Source organism: Leptonotus elevatus, chromosome 1 (genome assembly GCF_054856555.1).
Source record: "Leptonotus elevatus isolate MCC_2025b chromosome 1, RoL_Lele_1.0, whole genome shotgun sequence".
Classification (NCBI taxonomy): Eukaryota; Metazoa; Chordata; class Actinopteri; order Syngnathiformes; family Syngnathidae; genus Leptonotus; species Leptonotus elevatus.
This window is the reverse complement of record NC_141239.1, coordinates 50170036-50190132: the sequence shown is the minus strand read 5'-3', so window position 1 is coordinate 50190132 and position 20097 is coordinate 50170036. Positions and strand designations below refer to the sequence as shown.

General features: G+C 39.1%; 1 protein-coding gene across 1 annotated transcript in view; it reads left to right on the top strand.

The window, feature by feature from the left end:
- Window positions 1–19558, top strand: part of usp43b (ubiquitin specific peptidase 43b) — a 76400-nt gene extending 56842 nt beyond the window's left edge. The window contains exons 8-16 of the mRNA XM_086067454.1: window positions 2916–3027; window positions 8793–8896; window positions 10423–10500; window positions 10590–10719; window positions 12743–13064; window positions 13250–13408; window positions 15067–15240; window positions 16192–17259; window positions 18106–19558. Coding sequence (XP_085923580.1) covers window positions 2916–3027; window positions 8793–8896; window positions 10423–10500; window positions 10590–10719; window positions 12743–13064; window positions 13250–13408; window positions 15067–15240; window positions 16192–17259; window positions 18106–18116 — 2158 coding nt within the window. The 3' untranslated portion in view covers window positions 18117–19558. The remainder of the gene's footprint in view (window positions 1–2915; window positions 3028–8792; window positions 8897–10422; window positions 10501–10589; window positions 10720–12742; window positions 13065–13249; window positions 13409–15066; window positions 15241–16191; window positions 17260–18105) is intronic.
- The last annotated feature ends 539 nt before the right edge of the window (window positions 19559–20097 follow it).

Genomic DNA, 20097 nt, shown 5'->3' with positions numbered 1-20097 from the left:
CTTGTATTCAAGTTTGATGACTCATATGCACATCAGGACATCATCAGTAGGACAAAACACAACAGCAAATAACTAATCACAACATATAACTAAATACATCATATCGTAGCGTAGCAAAAATGCCACAAAAAGCCAAAGAAGAAACTAAAGTTAAAGTCTTGCTCAATATTTGGCACGTCATAGAAGATGGCGGTCCAAACTGTTTTCATTTGTGCACCTTTAGAGGCGGCGTATTCCCCCCTCTTATTACTATTAAAAGGTAATTTGTTTACTCAACCCACTGCTTTGATTTGATCTAATTTGGTAGGTTATACAATCGATTATGCTATTATGTCAGTAATTGAATGAGCGAATGAGCGTTCTGATTTCAAGCACTTTAAAATCTCATCACTAATCTACTTGAGTGAGTATTATGATCAGAGAGTTGCTCTCCCTCCTCTGTGGAACCGAGATGCTCGGTCATTTTATATTTAGCTCTCCTCTGTGCCAGAAGCACGTCAAGGTCATTTCACCTCTCCGGAAAATAAATGCCTCGCATCCATCTCACTGTGAGAGGAGTTTGAAATCAAACGGCCGAGGAATCCAACATCTGGGTTGGATTGCAGATCTGTCAGACGCTTGTCTCGCTCGGCCATTTGAGGCAGATCAATAATAAAGGTGAGCTGGCCAACATAGCCGTGAGAAAGTCCAATCTCACCCGTGAGAGTCGGACTCATTTGCGTCAGTTTCTCCTTTAAAACGACTTACTGCCATTGATCAAAGCACCCACCCACCGATCTCGGACTCATCAGATGACCGTGGGAGACTTTGCCTTGCCAAGAGGATGACATTGGAGTCACGTGTCTCCAACTGGTTCTCTGTAATCAAAGCGCAAGATTACTCAACTTGAAAATGTATTAGTATTTGTGTATTATTAGTATTTGTGCGTTTAGCCATCTGTTATTTAGATAGATTACTGATTCTTGGTTCATGGAGGGTGATGAACTGATGATTCTTGATATACAGTGGATATAAAAAGAAGGTGTGTCAAAATGAGTGTGTTAATTTTGAGTTAATTTAAAGTTCCTTTAACGCCACTAATTCTTTTAACGCACGATTAATGACTGCCCTTTACTTGGAAAGCCTGCACTGGAGGAATTCCAGTCGCAACGCAGCAGACACGTCCACGTCAAAATTTAGCAGTAATACATTTGACTATAATGCATATATTTCTGGAGACTGGGGTCAAGTTGTATTTTACCATTTAAAAAATGTGCAGATTAGATAGCTCTTAATATGAAAAGAAAAATGCACTCAGCTATCTTACGTCTCACAAATCAAAAATGACCTTTAAAACAAATTAATATCACACTCGTTTTTTATAGTACAGTACATCTTTTTAATGTTAACTCATTTTTAAATTACTGTATGAATGACTAAAACATGCAGCCTTATTTCTATTAGTTTAACTTTTTTTCACTTTTAAGTGTATGGAAACTTAGGAAAAAAATGTTTGTACATTTTATTGTACATTTAGAAAAGATGTAAAATTTGCGATTAATCCTGAGTTAACTGTTGAAGTCATGCAATTAATTACGATTAAGAATTTTAATCGCTTGACACCCCAAATAAAAAGTCTAAACACCCCTGCTGAAATGCCAGATTTTTGTTGTAAAAGAAAATGTAGATGGGATGAATAGAAGACGCCATTTTACATTTTTGAGAAGCTCCTGAATCCGTGTCTCCAAATTCTGCAGGTCTTTTGTTTTTTAAACATAAATAGATAAATACACAATAATATCATATTATCTGCCTAATTAATTCTCAGCTTCCATTATATGTACTGCAGAGACTTGTTTGTTCACAAGCAAGTATAAAAAGTCAATTTTCAATGCTCCATTTTAATGACTTGCTCCAAAATGAAGGCCTTCATTGTTCTTAAATTCAAAGATCTCAAAATGCCACAGACACAATAAAAAATATCCTTATTTATTCTTTGTCAAGTAATTGACAATGGGATGTTTTATTTTGCATTTAGATTAGAATGGGTCGCACCATTAACAATCATTTGGTTGCGGTGGGAGAGGACTAGGTTTAGGTATGCATTAGAGGTGGGAATCTTTGACTGTCACACAATTCGATTCAATTTATATTTTTGGATCTGCGATTCGATTCAGAATTGATTTTCGATTCAAAATCGATTTTGGGTTCAAAATGATTTGATTGACAATCATTTCTGCCTCAATTTGTAGATGTGCAAAGAATCGTCGTGATCTATTCTAGTCTAGTTAGCAAGACAGAATGACATTAAAATGTCTTTTTTTTTGCATTTATTATATTTATTAAGTTTTGAATTGTAAGGAAACTGTAATATTGTTTCATGAATCATGGATGGATCTAAATGCTTCCCAAGAAGTCATTTACTTTGGAACTGAACAGACTCTTCAAAAGATGCAGTTGAAAATCACCGTATAATCCAAGACAAAGCCTCCACAATTGTGCATGTGCCTGTGTGAATCAACCACAGAATATAAAGTGTGGTGGAATTTGAAAATGTTTCCTCACTAATACAGTTTTCCTTTCATTCGTACCATCACTGGATTTACAGGACAGCATTGTTATTCTTTGACTGTGTAGCCCACTTTTGTTTCCTCACCGTGCACATGCCATGCCTACGGGGACTTCTACTAATAAATCTCAAGCAGACAATGGAGGACTGACTTCAATGAAATGTGTGTTATCATAAATGTGTCATGGGATCCATCCTTTTAGAGTGGGGGTTTACCCTCTTCCATGTATTGTCTTTCAATCTGCTTCCCTAACAATGCTAAAACGAGAAACCTGCTTTAATGTCTAAATCACTTTTTTTTTGCATTGTAGCCTACAAGGTTTTGGGTAAGCTTAACGAGGTTTTTGTCCTGTGTCGTTGTTTTTAGGTTCGGCCCTCCATTCTTAATGAGGGAGGACCGGTCTATTTCGTGGGATCAGATGCAGCAAAGCATTCTGAGCAAGCTTTACTACCTGATGATCAATGGGGCGCAGCCACAGGTACGGGACAACTACTTATTAGAATGGGCTAATGAATACTTTGTAAAACCAGCATGTCAGAATCTGTTAGGACCCGCACAAAATATAGAGGACTTGGCGTGCAGTCAGTTTCCATTCTAAACCAGAGCTGCCCAAGTCCGGTCTTCAAGAGCCCCTATCCCACCTGTTTTCCGTGTCTCCGTCCGCCAACGCAGCTGAATCCAATGATCAGCTCATCAGCAAGCTTTGCAGAAGCCCGTTAACGATCCTGATCATGAATCAGGTGTGTTGGTGGAGGGAAACATGGGTCGTTTCTCAATATCAAGAACACAGACTACGTTCTTGGGTTGGTCGGGTCTTCGTAAGCTCAAGGTCCGGACTTGGGCACCCCTGTTCTAGACAGTTGTTTCCCTGCCTTTAATGAGCCATGTCACCCATTTGTGACAAAAAATCTCACAAAAAGTATGAATACTCAACTGATGATGATGTCGTCTCCATTTATTCACAAATTTGCTTACTCAGTTGAATATACTCACAGAAGGCCAAGACTTACTTACATGGTGAATACACAGGTTTATTTCACCTTCTGCCATGTCATGGAAAAGCATTTAATTGCGCTGCCTTTCAATTGCAATATGTTGGTGCCGGATATTTGAACAATAATATAAATTTTGGGATAACTTAACTCATTCACTCCCAGCCATTTTTACTGAAGCAACCCCCTTCGCTCCGGCTGTTTTACTGTATTTTGACTGATTTTGCAAGGCCCACAGAATATTGTGTTCTATTGCTATAAAAACATGCAACCTACCAAAAGAAAGATTAGAGTCTCTTCTTTCATCAGGGAAAAATGTATATCTGTTTCTGCTTTGCAGCAATTAGCATTAGAATTTAGCAAAGTTTCATCATTATTCACAAATCTCTTTAGAACTGTGGGGAAATCAGCTTGTTTGCAGCATGGCCTTGGTTGATCTCTTATACTCTGCTGCCACCTGCTGGCCGTTTTTATAATTACTTCCATTGCTTCACCTGCTCTCTGCAGTTCAGAGGCTGTATGGTCTAGCATAAATAAATAAAAAACATATAAATACACATATTGAACCCTTAAAACATTTGAAATAGAACGTATTTATACATTTTTGGAAGCAAATGAGTTAAGTGAATAATTTCCGTGGTACATTGACCAGGTGGTTCGCAGTTGGGGGTTCAACTCCATGTTCTGACATTCTTGTGTGGAGTTTGCATGTTCTCAACCAGGAACTAGTCACAGTTGGGATAAGTTGTAGCTCACCCGCAACCTTAGTGAGCATCAGCAAGTGTTACAGAAAATGGATGGATTGATATTTTCTTGTGGCACACCTGGCGAGCTGTCATGACACCCTGTTTGGGAATCACTGTTCTCGACAACTTGTCCTGTACAGGGTCAAACTGGAAACTGTCTCATCTGACTTAAGTGACTCGTGTGGTATACACTTTTTCTCAATCGCAGGCCTGACACATAGACACCTATTTGTACTTTGCACTTCTGGACAATTTAGAGTTGAAGAGTAGTTGGCACTGTGCTGCATAACAGCAAGAATGTCGATTTCATACATAATATAAGACCAAATACATGGCTCTTGTCTTTCATCTATAGCTGCTTCAAACAACAGAGAATTTAGCAATTCAGATGTTCTTGGTTAAGATTTAATTGTTATAGTTTTGTAGAGAATGACATTTGGATCCTCTGTATGTTTCACACATAGTGCGGCTTGACAAAAAAAACATACCATACCATAACACACATTACCCCTCCCCCTTGGTAAGTTAAGTAAGTATGTCAAGGTTTTGTTGATCAAGGATAGAGAGTAAGCTGCTGCGGCAAAAAGAGCAAATCTAACGGGTGAAGGTCTCAATATACCGGTTGATATTTCTTCATACGCACACCTATGGTCACAAGCTTTGGAGTGACCGCGAGGATAAGATTGCAAATAAAAATGTCTTAACGGATTCACCTTCAGAGATTAGGTGAAGAGCTCAGCTATCTGTGACTCAGAGTAGGTCTGCTGCTCCTCACCAGTTGAAGTGTTTTTTTTTGTTTTTTGGGGTGAGGAGTTACAGGCGCATGGTCAACTGACAGAAGGCCTCAGGTTACGCTGAAGGGAATTTGTCTGATAGCTGGCCTCCCATTGGGACTGGGGGAATGGATTGGGAAGTCTGGCTCCTTTGCACAGACTTCTGCCTCTTCCACCCAGGGAAGGACAGACGGCGCTCCGGGTGTAAGGGGTAGCAGAACCCCTAATACAGGCTTTCTGTCCCCCGGCGACTGGTGTCAGAGTTTTGGTCCACAATGCCAGCAAGGAAGTCGGATTCGTTTTCAGCGAGGTTTCGACACCCCCAAGGCTGCCCTTTGTTACTGATTCTCTTCATAGGCCTTATGGACAGAATTTATAGGTGCTGCCAAGGTGTTGAGGGGGGCTTTTTATATTGTTACTAGCAGGCATCAGCTAGTGGCAGTCAAGAGAGGATGAAGAGTCAGGTGCAAAAATTGTCAGTGGCAGTGTGCTGTTTGTTGTCTTTTCGCTGCCACCTCAGCATCAGCCATTGAATTAAAAGCAGCCTGTAAAGTACCATAAAGTTTTCCAGAGCCTGCCTGTGCCCTGAGAGAGCAGATGTTTGCTCGACTTCAATCAATAGCTGCTTGTGTCAATTAATGACACTGTCAAGTGGATTTTTCCGCTTCTAATTTTAGCCTCCGTACAGACTAAAATTCAAAAGCAGTCATTTTTCTCTCAGTCATTTTCTCTGCTACTGAATTTGCTGGAAAGGATTTGAAAAGGTTGGCAAGGTGCCTGCTAAAGCAAGAATAGCAATGTAATCTATTACAAAACACCGAGGCAGCCCAAGTTATTGATCTTTTTCTTGCAAGCTGTGAGAAGAAGGACATTTTCTTGGCAGAGATGAGATCTATTTGGCCGGAAATATTCACTTTAGCAGTGTGTGTGTGGGGGGGGGGGGGGGGCTGCGTGTGTGTGTATGCGTGTGGTAAAGTGGTAAATAGCATTTAGTGTGAGAAATGACAGTGGCATTCCTTCACGCTGACAAATGTTGTTACATTTTGCAGTGCAAAAAAAAGCACGCGAGATAATGAAGCCTTGTAACCTCATTGAAAACAAACACGTTAACTGTGGCACTTTGAAGCCACTTTGCTTCCAAAGCTCGTCCACAGACTTTCTTGTGGCGTAACAAACTTTTATGCCATGAAGCCTTCGCACTGTGGCCCTTTTCCATCAGGGCTCTGATATGAATTTTCACATGTTTTCTTATCCTCTTCCCAGCTGTCACACTGACAGCTGTGATTTTCACAGCATGTTCACATTTTGTAATATACAGTATTAGCTCCCACTCACATGTACGGCTTTTTAAATCCCTTCACACTGAATATGTTGACTTGCCCAAATAAATGGGTTACTGAAGGTTTCATCGCTACACTTTTTCACACTTCTCTGTTCAGTCTCAGTTTAAATGCACTGACTTAGATTCAGTTTGACTAAAGATTTTTCAAAAGAGGAAGAGGTCGCTGAAAAGAGGAAGACCATCATAGGCACCATACAATAAAGTACATGGAGCCCACCACCTTGAGCACTGAATCGTACAGCGACGTCACCGCCATGTTGTATGTGTTGTAATTTCTCACACTGTGTAGATTTACCAACGATAAACTGAGCTCTCCGCTGCTAGTCTGTCTCTATTAACTATTGCTAGTAAATTGATATGAATCCCTGAATTTAAATGTGATTCATCAAAATGAGTTACATGTAAATGTTAGTGCCCTTTATTGAGGCAAACCCACCTGTCACATTTACAGTTGTGTTTGAACGTTTACATACCCTCATGTAAACTTGATGCACACTTCATGGTGAGAAATAGGCTTAATGCCTATAACCTCCAAAATGATGTGGCAATTGTTTTTGATATTTTCAGAGGTTGAAGCTGGCATGAGTGGACGTGTGCATGTGAATTTTGGTGATGATTCATAGCATTTAGGATCTGTAAGTGAGCTTTTGTACATTTACAGTTGTGCTCATACGTTTACATACTACAAGGGAATGTCAAAACTGTACATTACATTTCAATATATGGTTATTATAGACATGATTAAATACATATTATTTCAGTATTCATCATCACTGTGACTGTTACATTCATTGTTAGCTGTAAAAACTCATGAAAATAGGAAAAACAAAGAACAAAAATAGGAAAAAATATGCAATTCCTCAGATTAAAAGTTTCATTTTATCCTCCATAGTTTATAGTCGTAGTTGCTAGCTACAAGTCAAATATATAGAAACACTGATATGCCTGTATTCTTAATGTGTAACTGTATCATTATGATTTTAATCTTTTTTGTTTTGCTTGTTTTTTTTGTGTTTTTTCTGTTTGTTTTTTAGCGTGGACCCTGAGTCTGGAATAAATTGAATTGAATTGAATATAGGCGCTACTGATTTTCTTCCCCCCTTATCAACCCAGGTCAATACTATCATATATTTATCATTGTTGTAAATGTTTGAAGTGATTGTAAAAAATGATAGTTCTACTACATAGCTTTGTGACAAGATTCTATTACTATTGCTCTTTGTAACAATTTGCCCAAAAATATTTTTACAATAGCCTTTTTATTTGACCATTTATTAGCTGTTCACAATGGGTACTCCTGCAAGCCTCTGGCCAATAGTTTTCAGACTGGATTCTGGTTCGAATTTACTGCCATCTGTCTGCGGATGTGATGCCATGTACTCATTATGTACGTGAAGAAGGGTGTGTGTGGTTTCATTTTTCTGGCAGGTGCGATTCAAAATGGAATTTTCTGTTTTCAGGAGCTTTAAGTCATATGTCACCTTGCTCTGTTAAGGGCTACACAGCTGATCGGTGAATGTTGGACAGAGGCAAAGACGGGATGCTAGTTCAGAAATAGGTTCATGTATCAGCATATCTGACAGGAATGTAGAGTTCTGTCGGAGACAGCTTTCCGCACAGGTTTGAGCGTGGGTGTTTGTGTTTGAGCTCAACCCGCATTCACCGACCACATTTCATAAGGGAAGAGAGGAAATCTGCTTCATTTTTGCAAAGCTCCTTCATTCCTAAAGCATAGCATCTCCCATCTGACCAAATCTCACAGTAATAAAAACATGCAGCAGCGAAGAAGTCAAAGATATTAGTCTTTTATTGTTTCTTTTGTTTTTGTGCTCATCTTACTTACTACAAATATGATCTTGCTGTTTTTTATAAATATATTTTACTGTCACACCAGGCCGTACTCCATGTTTGTTGTTGTAAAAGTCACCTCTGAAAAGTTATTGTACCAAAGTCACCTCATCAAGTACACTTTCCCATCAAATGTGTTCCATTGCAAGGGCTGTATTCAAATTTCTGTGAGTTGCTCTACCGCTACGGTACATGTGGTAACTTGAATTGCGACCACAATATTCAAACTTCGATTTGGTCAACAAAACGTCCCACTGTGATCAATTACATTATATCTAGATAATTCATTTGAACCGGCCATAAATCCCTTAATGCTGTTTGAAATTATATCTACTGAAGTGCTTTTTTGGCCATCAGAATATACCACACTGGTTTGCATATTTTTCAACAAATTCAAAATTCAAGGTACCACTGTAGTCTAATCCTCCATACACATAATGTATATCATGCTCTGTTCAACCCTTAAACACCAGAGACGTTTAGCCAACATTGCAATGCAAAGAATGCCTTCACACGGTTTGATCCCACTATTTTTCTTCCAGAATAACAGAGTGCTCTTCAACATCCGCGTGGTGGGAGGATCATCGTTTTACAGCTACTTGTCACCGCAGGACAGTCGGCCACTCTACCATCCTGCTGTTGACAGGTCAGTGTGGAATGTGAATTCTAACTGAGGACAGTTTGTATTAAGTGACACTTTTTTTTTCTTCCTGAAAGCACCCAACGATGTCCCATGTTTCAGTGTTTTGCATAGTCTTTCGGGTGCAAATTATCCTATCTACTGAATTCTGTTCTCTGCTGTGGGCCTCACCTGGAACAACTGCCAAAAATAGTCCATTTATATTTGTTTGTGTTTATCTGGAAATGGCTCAAGTTACATTTTTCACTGGCTGTTAAATAAGTTGAAATTAAATTATTGTAGTATTAGATTAAAAAAAAAAAAAAAAAAAACATTTGCAGGCCACAGTCCAAAGAAGAACAAGTATGACTATTATAAAAGAAAAACCCAAATATTTTGATAATCAATTCCGAATATTACCTGAATGCCGCTTTTCATTGGAAAAGGTAAAAGAATATTGTTGGGAAAATATCCAGTATTTACCTTTTATTATACAGATTGTCACTAGATGGCGCTAGGGCACCACCCCACCATACTGTTTCCTTGTAGACAAAAAAAACAAAAACTCTGAAAAATTGTTATTTAAGAAATGTGAAAATGAAAATTTGTAAAGTTACAAGAATAAATTCTGTTTTAAGCGAAAATTACGAAAATGTCTGTGAGTATATATATTACTGAACGTAAGTTACATTTTAAAACTCAAGCAATGAAGTCATCAGCATTTTGTCACGTCTACAACATCAATATGTACAGTTGAATGTGATTGTAGCATTTTTGTATCTTTTCCTCAGCAAGAACAGAAATGCAAATGAATCACTTTTTATGTTGGATTTGTTCAGTTATCAACAAGAATATATAATATTTCATGCTTTTTACATGTTGAATTTTTAGTTTGAATTAGTTTCAAGATTTTCTTGAACAACTTTTTTTTGGTCTTATATATACTCACATATGGAGGGCCAAATCTGCCAAAATAAAGCAAATAATTAATAAACAAATAAGTTAAAATAAGACAAATATATAAATAGAATTAAATGTCAATCAATAAGATAAAACGCTCAGCTCTTACTTATTTATTTCATGCTGCAGACAATGTCAGCATGAAATGCGTCATGAAATGTTATTCAAATGAGGGGGCGGTCCTAAGTGTGTCTTGGGTTGAAATATTTGCCTTTTGGTTGATTGACATTTTTCTGTTTTATTTTCACTTTTATTTATTTTTTTATTTTGGCATTTTTGGTCCTCCATAAATCACATGGATACAACAGTTAGTGAGGGTTAAACATTCTAACTTCATGTCTATGCTCCCTGGAAATGTTGACATCTTGTGGACAAATGCTATATCAGATCTTCACTCCGTGATCAAATTTAAAAAATAAAATAAAAGTCTTTCTGATGGGTATATATATAGTACTCAAACCTGCTTAAGATTAGAGAGCTCCATCCAGTCCAGGCTGTGTCCGCCTCTCGCCCTAATGAGGACAAACGCTATAGAAAATGGATGGATGTCACACTGGAAAGAAATCTGTAATAGGGTTGCTGCTGTCTTTTAGAGCTCTGAAACTGTGCAGCCCAGGAGGACCGCCGCATGTGAAGCTCATCATTGAATGGGAGTACAGAATCAAAGACTGGTGAACAGGCTTTAAGTTGTCTTTTTCTAACATTTAACTTCAACTCTCCGTGCGCTCAACTGAAATCCTATTTGCATCATGGGTTGTAGCCTGTTTGGGAATATTCAGGAGGAGGTGGTGAAGGATGCTGACAGTGTAAGGAATCAGCAGCAGCAGCATGTCCAGCAGTACAGCTGCACCTTGGATGAGTGTTTTCAGCTCTACACCAAAGAGGAACAGGTAAGTAATGTGTAAATAGGTAGCATATTTAATAACTTGTGACTCCCAACTTAACTATTATCACATACAATTTAGGCCAAAGGAAAACAATAAGAATCGCTCTATGTAAAATTCACTGCTTATAGCATAAATGGAATGGACCTCGTAACAGTGCTTTACTTTGTCAAAGTGGCTGTGAAATGTTGTCAAAAGGGTCATTACAACAAGAAAGCTTTTAAGGCCCACCAGACGTCAAGCTAAGCAACTTAACTGTTGTGCAGTGTGCAGGGTTCTCCTCTTCTGCAACCTCTTATAATCACTGGCTAATACACTACAATACACAAACTACAGTAAGATGTAACTATATAAGGATAGCATGGTGAGTTGCCAAAATGCCCGAGGGCATTCAATGAAATGGGCTTGTTATTGCCATCATCCTCTGAAATCCAGAATCTTGCCTTTCATCTCACCCGTTTCCTCCCTTTGTATTGTTATAATATTGCTACAGCAGCCAGGAAAAATCTGCGTCTTCCTTGAACACCCTGTTGTTTGTGGTTCAGTACAAAAGTAATACCATACAGCAGTGATCCCCAACCAATTATCCAATTTAACTTGATTTGATCCAAATATTATTTATAATTGCAATTATATCCTCGTCATCGGTCTTTGCCAGTGACATATAGAGATTAACAGTTTAATATTTTTACATTTGAATTTACAATATTGTACAAGTGGTTACAAAGATTATATAAACTAGGGGTGTAAAGTGATTAAAATTTGTAATCGTAATTAATTGCATAACTTCAATAGCTAACTCATTTGCTCCCAAAAATGTCTAAATACATTCTATTTTAAATGTTTTAAATGTCCCAAAGACATATTTATGTTTTTTTATGTTTTTATATGCTATAGCATACAGAAGGCTTTGATGTAGCCTCTTAACTGCTAAGAACGGTTGAAGAAATGGTAGTTATTACACAAACGTCCAGCAGGTGGCAGCAGAGCAAAATAGATCAACCATTGCCATGTTAAGAAAAAAAAGCTCATTTACTCACAATTCTAAATAGATTTGTGAATAATGATAAAACTTAGATATATTCTGATATTAATTGCTGCAAAATGGAAATGAAGAGACTCTTTTGGTAGGTACCATGTTTTTATTGCAATAGAACACAATATTCTGTGGGTCTTGCAAAATCAGTCAAAATCCAGTAAAACAGCCGGGAGTGAAGGGAGTTGAAAATGGCTGGGAGTTAATGAGTTAACTCACGATTAATCGCAATTTTATATCTGTTCTAAATGTACAATAAAATGTATAATAAAGTGTACTCTTGTTAACATAAAAGGGAAAAAATATTAAACTAATAGAATTATGGTTGCATCTTTTAGTCATTGATACAGTAATTTCATAATAATTCATAAAGTTAAAATTAAAAAGATATACTGTACTGTAAAGAACGAGTGTAATATTGATTTGTGTTGAGCAAATTCTGATGCCACTAGATGGCATAATTGCATTTATAATACGTTGGTGACAGCTCAGTGCATTTTTCTTTTCTTATTAAGAGCTATCTAATCTTTAAGATGAAGTAACTAGTGAGATTCTGCACATTTTTAAAATTGTAAAATACAACTTCACCCCAATCTCCACAAATATATGCATTTTTATCAAATGTATTCTTGCTCAATTTTGACATGGACGTGTCTGCTGCGTTGCGACTGGAACTAACTACCCCAGTACAGGCTTTCCAAGTAAGGGGCGGTCATTAATCGCGCGTTTAAAAAAATGTGTGGCGTAAAAGAAACGTTAAATTAACTCAAAATGAACGCACTCATTTTGACACCCCTAATATAAACCAACCTGCGTAACCATTTATTGCCATTCGTAGAACAGAATAAGTCATGCCTTCCTGCGAGTATATCACATTTTAGAGCTAATTTGCTATTAAAAAGTCTGACACGATTGTGGTTTGTTGCATCGTCTCTCATGAAACTAATTAAGGAAATGAAAATATTAGACATAACTCCGTCTCATACCTTCCAGCTCGCCCCCGACGACGCCTGGAAGTGCCCGCACTGTAAGCAGCTTCAGCAGGGCATGGTGAAGATGAGCTTGTGGACACTACCGGACATCCTCATCCTCCACCTGAAGCGCTTCAGGCAAGTGGGCGAGCGGAGAAACAAGCTGACAACGTTCGTACATTTCCCCCTGGTGGACCTGGACATGACGCCGCACGTGGTCAACCGTAACCACGGTCCGCACCAGCCTCCGTCCAGACGGCCCGAGCTGGCTCCCCTCGACTTCCTGTACGATCTGTATGCCGTGTGCAACCACCATGGAGGGATGCACGGGGGGCATTACACAGGTCGGACATCAGTATCTCATGAATCTTTGAATTATTTATTGCGAATATGTGTGAAAATGACCGAAGAAAAGAACAGACAAAATATCGTTTTATATGACAAAGATCGTGATGATGCATTTTCTGAGTGAAAATGAGGACGTCAAAATGGATGCTATAACTCAACCTTGTTCTTACTGTGATGGCAGCCTTTTGTCGAAACTCTGTGGACGGTCAGTGGTACAGCTACGATGACAGCAACGCTGAGCCGGTTCCAGAGGGAGACGTGTGCACACGAGGCGCCTACATCCTCTTCTATCAACGAAGAAAAACAATACCGCCGTGGTCTGCAAGTTCTTCACTCACTGGTTAGACGTTGTCATTTTTCTGTTGGTCAATAGCTTCAGCCTTGGGATATAAACAGTATTTTAATATTACTGAGGAAAGGAGGGTGTAGCTTTTGCAGCCAAGGGTCAGAACTATATTAAAACAGTTTGTCTTCTGAAATAACGGAAGCTAGATGAAGGATATTTATGTTTTGAGAGAAAAGGGACATTCCTCTTATTCAGTGACATCACAAGCATCTATTCTGAAGCAAAATGTTCAATTCAGAGTTCAGATCATTCACAAAATTGCATCCTGGAGAATACATCGATGCATCGGATTCATAGATATCCACCCCAGAGATGAAATTGCTTATAACAGTACTTGACATCTCTGCATGGGACAAAATAATTACATTTTCATTATTTTCAAAATGTCTTCTTTTTTTTCAGTGAATGGTTTTATTTAATTCAACCTTATTAACTAACCAGTTTTTTTTTTTTTAGTGACTCGTGGTAGTTAGTACAGTACATACACTACTCACAAATAAGGATATTGGGCTTTAGGGTGACATTTTAGAATGAACCTAAAATTCACTAACTTTCACAGGTGACCTTTATTTGACCTTCACTAAACTGTTTAATGCACATGACCAACTGTTCAATTGTTTTGTTTTTTAATTGCTATCAACAGTCCTCTGCATCTTGCTGTTCTTGGTAGAGAAGCACTCCATGTGCTTTTGGGTAAAAGGACGAGTGGTTCTTGGAAATTTAGTCCCCCAGTTGGCTTTTAGCTTTCAGTGTTGTGTTGTTGAAATAAAAACAATAATAATACTAATTTAAAAAAAAAAAAAAAGCTAGCAATGCTGAAAATCATTTTGACTCTGAAAATCTTTATAAAGAACGTGTGCACAATCAAATGATGGTACAATAATTTTCAGGATGATAAATTAAATTAATACAGCAAGAAATTTGAGCCCCCAGCGTTTGGTTTAAGTTTGAGAACCATCACTAACTTTTTATGGCCTTTGATCCCTTTTTCTTCCAATCCTTCTCACCAGCGTCATTAAAAAAACACTTTTCTGCTTTCTTTCCTTCCTTTAATGCCTGTCCTATAACAGCATGATAATCCACTTTATTAAAACTACCCATTTTTCACAGTATTCACACTATGACATCATGAACGATAGCAAGTTGACACCTAACAATCGATCATTGTGAGGCATCAAACAGCAATTCTCAATGGTCCATTAAAATACAGCGAGATTGGAGGAGACACAGAAGTCATTGAAGGGGACGTCCTTAAACGTACTGTTTGACGTTTTTCTGTTGCTGTTTATAAACACAACATTCAAAACTGATGCTCGAGGAAGTCGAGGACAGCAGCCAACCAGGAACGAGCGTGAAAACAGTCCATCAATCAAGAGCGGGGGTTCGGACAGAGGAATTTGCATATGCAGACAAGACACACGAATCAAACTCTTAACACGTCCGTGTGTGTGTTTGTTGATTCATGGTCCAAGCGCCTGTTGTGAATGTTGTCGTTTAGCTCCTTGCTAGACAACAAGTTGAACAAACAGTACTAAAACTTTGGGCAATTGGAAAAATCAAATAAAATGTGGATGGCCGGTGGGACACATTGTGGTCTTCTCCATTGCCACCATCTCCAGAAACTAACTCCAGTTTCTTTCGTCATCTTGCAGGTTCCACCAGCTCAAACACTTCCGACCACTGGCTGGTGCGGCTGACGGGGGGCAGTGACAGAGGTGCCCTGGCGTCAGCAGCATCCATCTCAGGGCACCCCGCGCCCATGCAGCCTCCGGGAGCTACTGATCGGCCAGTGTTTGGGGAAGAATCCCGCAAAACTGCTGACACAAGTGAATAGATGGCATTACGTCTCGTGTAGGGATGTTCGAGACTAAAGATGTCACCACTGACCGCAATATGGTGATATTGCGATATTAAAATTGCCACGCTATCGCCGTCGTCATGCTACGATATTTAAAGCACCACATCTCCATCAAAAAACATTACTTTTCACCTGCCTCAGCAAAGCACAGTATTATGATACTCTACACTGCTGAGGCCAATTGTTACTTACGATGTGCATTGTTTACAAAGTAATTCAAGATGGCGGAGGTCGGCGACCATACTGGCATAGTGGCATGGCTATAGCAGAAAATTCAGAGGTTGATATATATAGTATTATGAGCTTTTTTATATATATTGTCAACACCACCACAATATCGTGGTAATTATCATATTGTGAGGTTCGTATCGTGATAATATCATATTGTGACATTTGGATATTGTTACATCCCTATTTGATACAAGTTTTTTTTCTTTTTCTTTTTACCGATACAGATACTCAAATTTTAAGTACCGGTACTCACCGATGCTGATAGTACCCATACCATACTTATGATACATAAAATTTCCCCCAAAAACAATGATAGATCATTTAAAAAAATTAAAAATACATATATGTCCCAACTGTAGCCAATTTCCGTAAAATTGCATGAAATTAATGGCAATTATATTTTTGCAATTTGCTCATAGGTCATTTTGCAAAAAGCACTAATAAAATGAATTTCAAAAACTAGATAAATGAAATGAAAAAAATAACCACTTCAAGCCTTTAGTTCCTGACTGAAAAACAACCACAAGAGCGTGGACTGATACCAATATCTGTCTGTCGCGAGTACAGATACCGTGAAATGTTTCCTGGTATCGACCTGATACCGATACCTGGTATCAGTACTCGCCCTCCCCTAACTCAAACATTGTACTAAGCCACCATGCTTACATATTTATTTTTCTTCCTCCAGATGGATTTGAGTCCAAACCGTTCATCCGTAGGACCCAAGCAAGGAGTGTAAGCATGAGATCTCCAACAAAGCCCAAGGAGCCTTTCAACAAAGTCCTGCCGCTGCGATGGTCCTTCGGAGCCAAGGAGCGGTTGAAGCATTCGGTGGAGACGCAATCCGGGGAGCTGGTGGAATATCTTGAATCGGGCCGCCGCCCGCGATGTACCAAAGACCCGATTGTTGCGCTGGTGGCCACCCCGCCGCAAAGGCATGCCCAGCGCAGAGACTTTGAGGGCGCACAGGAGTGCAGCTCACCAAGCGGGAGTAGCCTCAGCTGCACGGAAATATGCTCCTCCCCTAAAATCCCAGGGGGACAGAGCAGGCCTGCTATGGGGAGACACATGGGCAACAATGTCATAGGCAAGGACGATGCCTCCCTGAGGGTGAGGTCACCTAATAAGAGAGTCAGGCAGGAGCAAGGCAGGACTTTGGATGTCCAACTTCAGAGAGTGGCTTTGCTAGGAGCACACGTCAGCAGTCATAGTGCGCCTCCGAGCAGGGATTCCACGCTGAGAAAAAACAAAGTCCATTTCGGGGGGTGCACCAGATCCCCGAAAGATGCATTAGTCGTTCAACCACAGGCACAAAGGGGGCACGAGGGTCAGAGCCAAGAGAGCCTTGTGGCCTTTTTTAAACCGGCTTTCATTCGGAAAGACGTCCCCAGATCGCCACTGGCGGCTCACGACAGACGCGTGAACGGATATTTGGGGAAGCTGGCGAGCGGCGATTTCGCCAAAATGTCCTTCTCCAACGGAACGTTGAGCGCCTTGACGAAAGACGAGCGGAGGGCCAACGTGCTCCCCGGCTGCAAGGTCCAGCTGCTGAACGGACAGGCCGCGTGTCTCCACTGCGCCGACATCAAGCGCGCTCACAGCTCCAGCAACATTCAGACCAAGATGGACGCCACCTTCCACAGGTGCGCCTCGCTGCAGAGGAACGGGGACATCACGGCCTCGCACCGCGGCCTGATCCCGGACAAGCCCGCTTTTGCCACCCTGCAGAGGACAAGATTCAGTACCACCTCCTTGGGTAAGCACAGACCCCGACAGCTCGGGAAGTCTAGGTCGTAAAACAAAACAAATTAAGAAAACTTTTAAAATAAAAAAAAACAAGAGTGCTTTAAACTAATTTGCTCCAAAAACTTATAAATCCCAAAGATGTATTTATACGTTTATTTTCCTTCTAAAGCATACAGAAGGCATTGATACAGCCTCTAAACTACAGAGAACGATTTAATCAATGGTAGTTATTACAGAAATGGCCAGCAGGTGGCAGCAGAGTATAAGAGATCAACCAAGGCCATGTTGTAAACGAGCTGATTTTCCCACAATTTAAAGCAATTAGCTATATTCTGATGCTAATTACTGTAAAATGGAAACAGATACTTTTTTTTTCCTGATGAAAGAAGAGACTCTAATCTTTCTTTTGGTAGGTTCCATGTTTTTATAGCAATAGAACACAATATTCTGTGGACCTTGCGAAATCTGTCAAAATAAGCAGCTGGGGGCGAAGGGGGTTGCTTCAGTGAAAATGGCTGTGAGTGAATGAGTTAATTAAAAACCTGATTGAAACGTACTCAAAAACATAACTAGCAAACGCCCTAAAAAGAAAAATTCTAGTTGAATTTAAAGAGCAAAATTTAAAATAAAAACTCGCTATAATGATAAAAATATAAAAACGATCATGAAAAATCTAAAATTTGGATATAACCCTGTTGTAAATACAGGTGCACTTCAATACAAACTAATATTGTGTAAAGAATTCTTGTAATGTGGTTCAAGCCACTTTGAACAGTGTTATTCTTGTTCATTGTTGTTAGCTTAAAAAAATGCTCATTTTGTTCAGTAACTAATCTCTCACTCTATTTTCCATCAGTGCCTCTGTGACATCCCACAATGAATTGCGGTCCCTCAGTCTTGCAGGCTGAGACGTCCCCCGCCGAAAGCATCGCTGGAAAGGAGTGTCTTCTCTCCTCCATTTATACAGTAGTACTGTTATTTCTTACCTGTGTGTGTCTTAAACTTAATCTATGCAGAGTTGAGTTCCTGCTGTCCTTTGTACGAATTGTGCCGTTGGTCTAATACGTGAATTTGGAATACAGCGAACCTCCGCTTTGGAAGGGACAGACAATGTCCACAAGATAGACGTAAAGAAGTACTTCTCTGTAAATGAACTCGAACAAAGTGGAAGAAGGCACCATGAAAAAATTGTGAATTGTTGATTTTTTCCAGTAAATAACAAAGGGTAGTTTCAAAAAATAAAATTGGTGAATTTGTGTATTGTGAACCCCTTTTATGCAGAGGTTTGCTGTATTTGCAAAAGCTGAGGCATGTGTGATACATCACACATGGAAAGAGGAATAGGTTATACTTGCTTTTCTACACTGAGTGAAAACAATGCACTGTCAATTGGCTGGTCAATCATTATGTTTTTGTAACATCATTGCACTTTTATAAATGGCATATTTTCTTATAGGACTTCATTTGTACGTCCTTCCAAGTTGAAGAATAATGACACTGTTCTAAATTTGATTGTGTTGTAAGTTTGAAAAGATGGTCTGTGGGTTTTATGAGGGTGTACAGATGAACCACAAAGTATTGGGAAATAGCCTGACTTGGTTTAGAAGTTCAACTTTATCTATGAAAGACTCTTTGCTTACGCCAACAGAATTTGTTTTATTTATTTTTGCACCCAGCAGTGTGTGTTTGCGTATTATAATTGTTATAACCGCAATTACATTAGATGAAGTCTGCGCGTATGTAATGGTAGTCACTGTTAAACTTCAATGACACAACATACACAAATGTTAGTGTTACTGTGAAATACTGTACTCAACTTTATCTGAAGTAGGAGGAAAAGCACAAAATTGAAGGTGCTCCTCAAGCGTTTGAATTAACCGTGCCCACTTGCTAAAGGCTTGTGATGTCTTTCCTTTCCAATTTTGTGTTTGATACATTGCAAAAGTGCCACAAAGGGAATATTCGCATTTGGGAATGTGAAGGAGGGACCCACTTTGCAGCACTCAACACTCTTCATCAAAAGGAAATGAATTATATTTTATTACTAACTTTTTTTTACAAGTCTACATTTTGTACTGACATGTAATGTCAGAATTGTCTCATGCTATTATGTGGGAAAGGCCGTGGTTAAACTGGACACAAAACACAAAAGTCCCTGTATTGGACTTTGTATATCTGCTTCATGTTCTGACATTTTCTGGATTTCACATTAAACACATTTTTTTCTCACAAATGAATGGATTTTTGTACAAATTATTTACAACTTGCATAAAATGTATTTGACTTGACCTCTCCATTTTGCCTGCCCAGTCATATTTTTAAAATAATGGCATGGTAGGAATGATTTTAATTAACATGAAACTTTCCGTAGCTACGTACACTATGCACATTTTTGCGTCAAATGCACATTCTGTCATGCGGACGCATAATTTCTCAAATTCTGCAGGGAATATGCTACAGCAATCCACCCCCAACCTCCCCACCCCCATTGATTAATTTAACAACACTCATACTGAGTACATATATACATATAGCTACATATTATGCAGTATGTGTGTTTGTATTTTTTATTATTGGACTTATTGTAGCATTTAAATGACAATACATCCAAGTTTTGTTTGACCTTCGTGGCATGTTTTACTTGGGGGTGAATTCTACATTGTGATATAACACTGCCAGCCATTTTGGAAACTTTCGAAATTTTTAATACCCACACAATATTATGTTCAATAATTATATATAAACCAAATCTGCCAACTGACAGAATAGACCACCAGGTGTCAGTAGTGACAAGGTATTCGCAGAGTATTCGTCTCTGTTCCAGATGGGCCCAACGTTGAAAACCAGA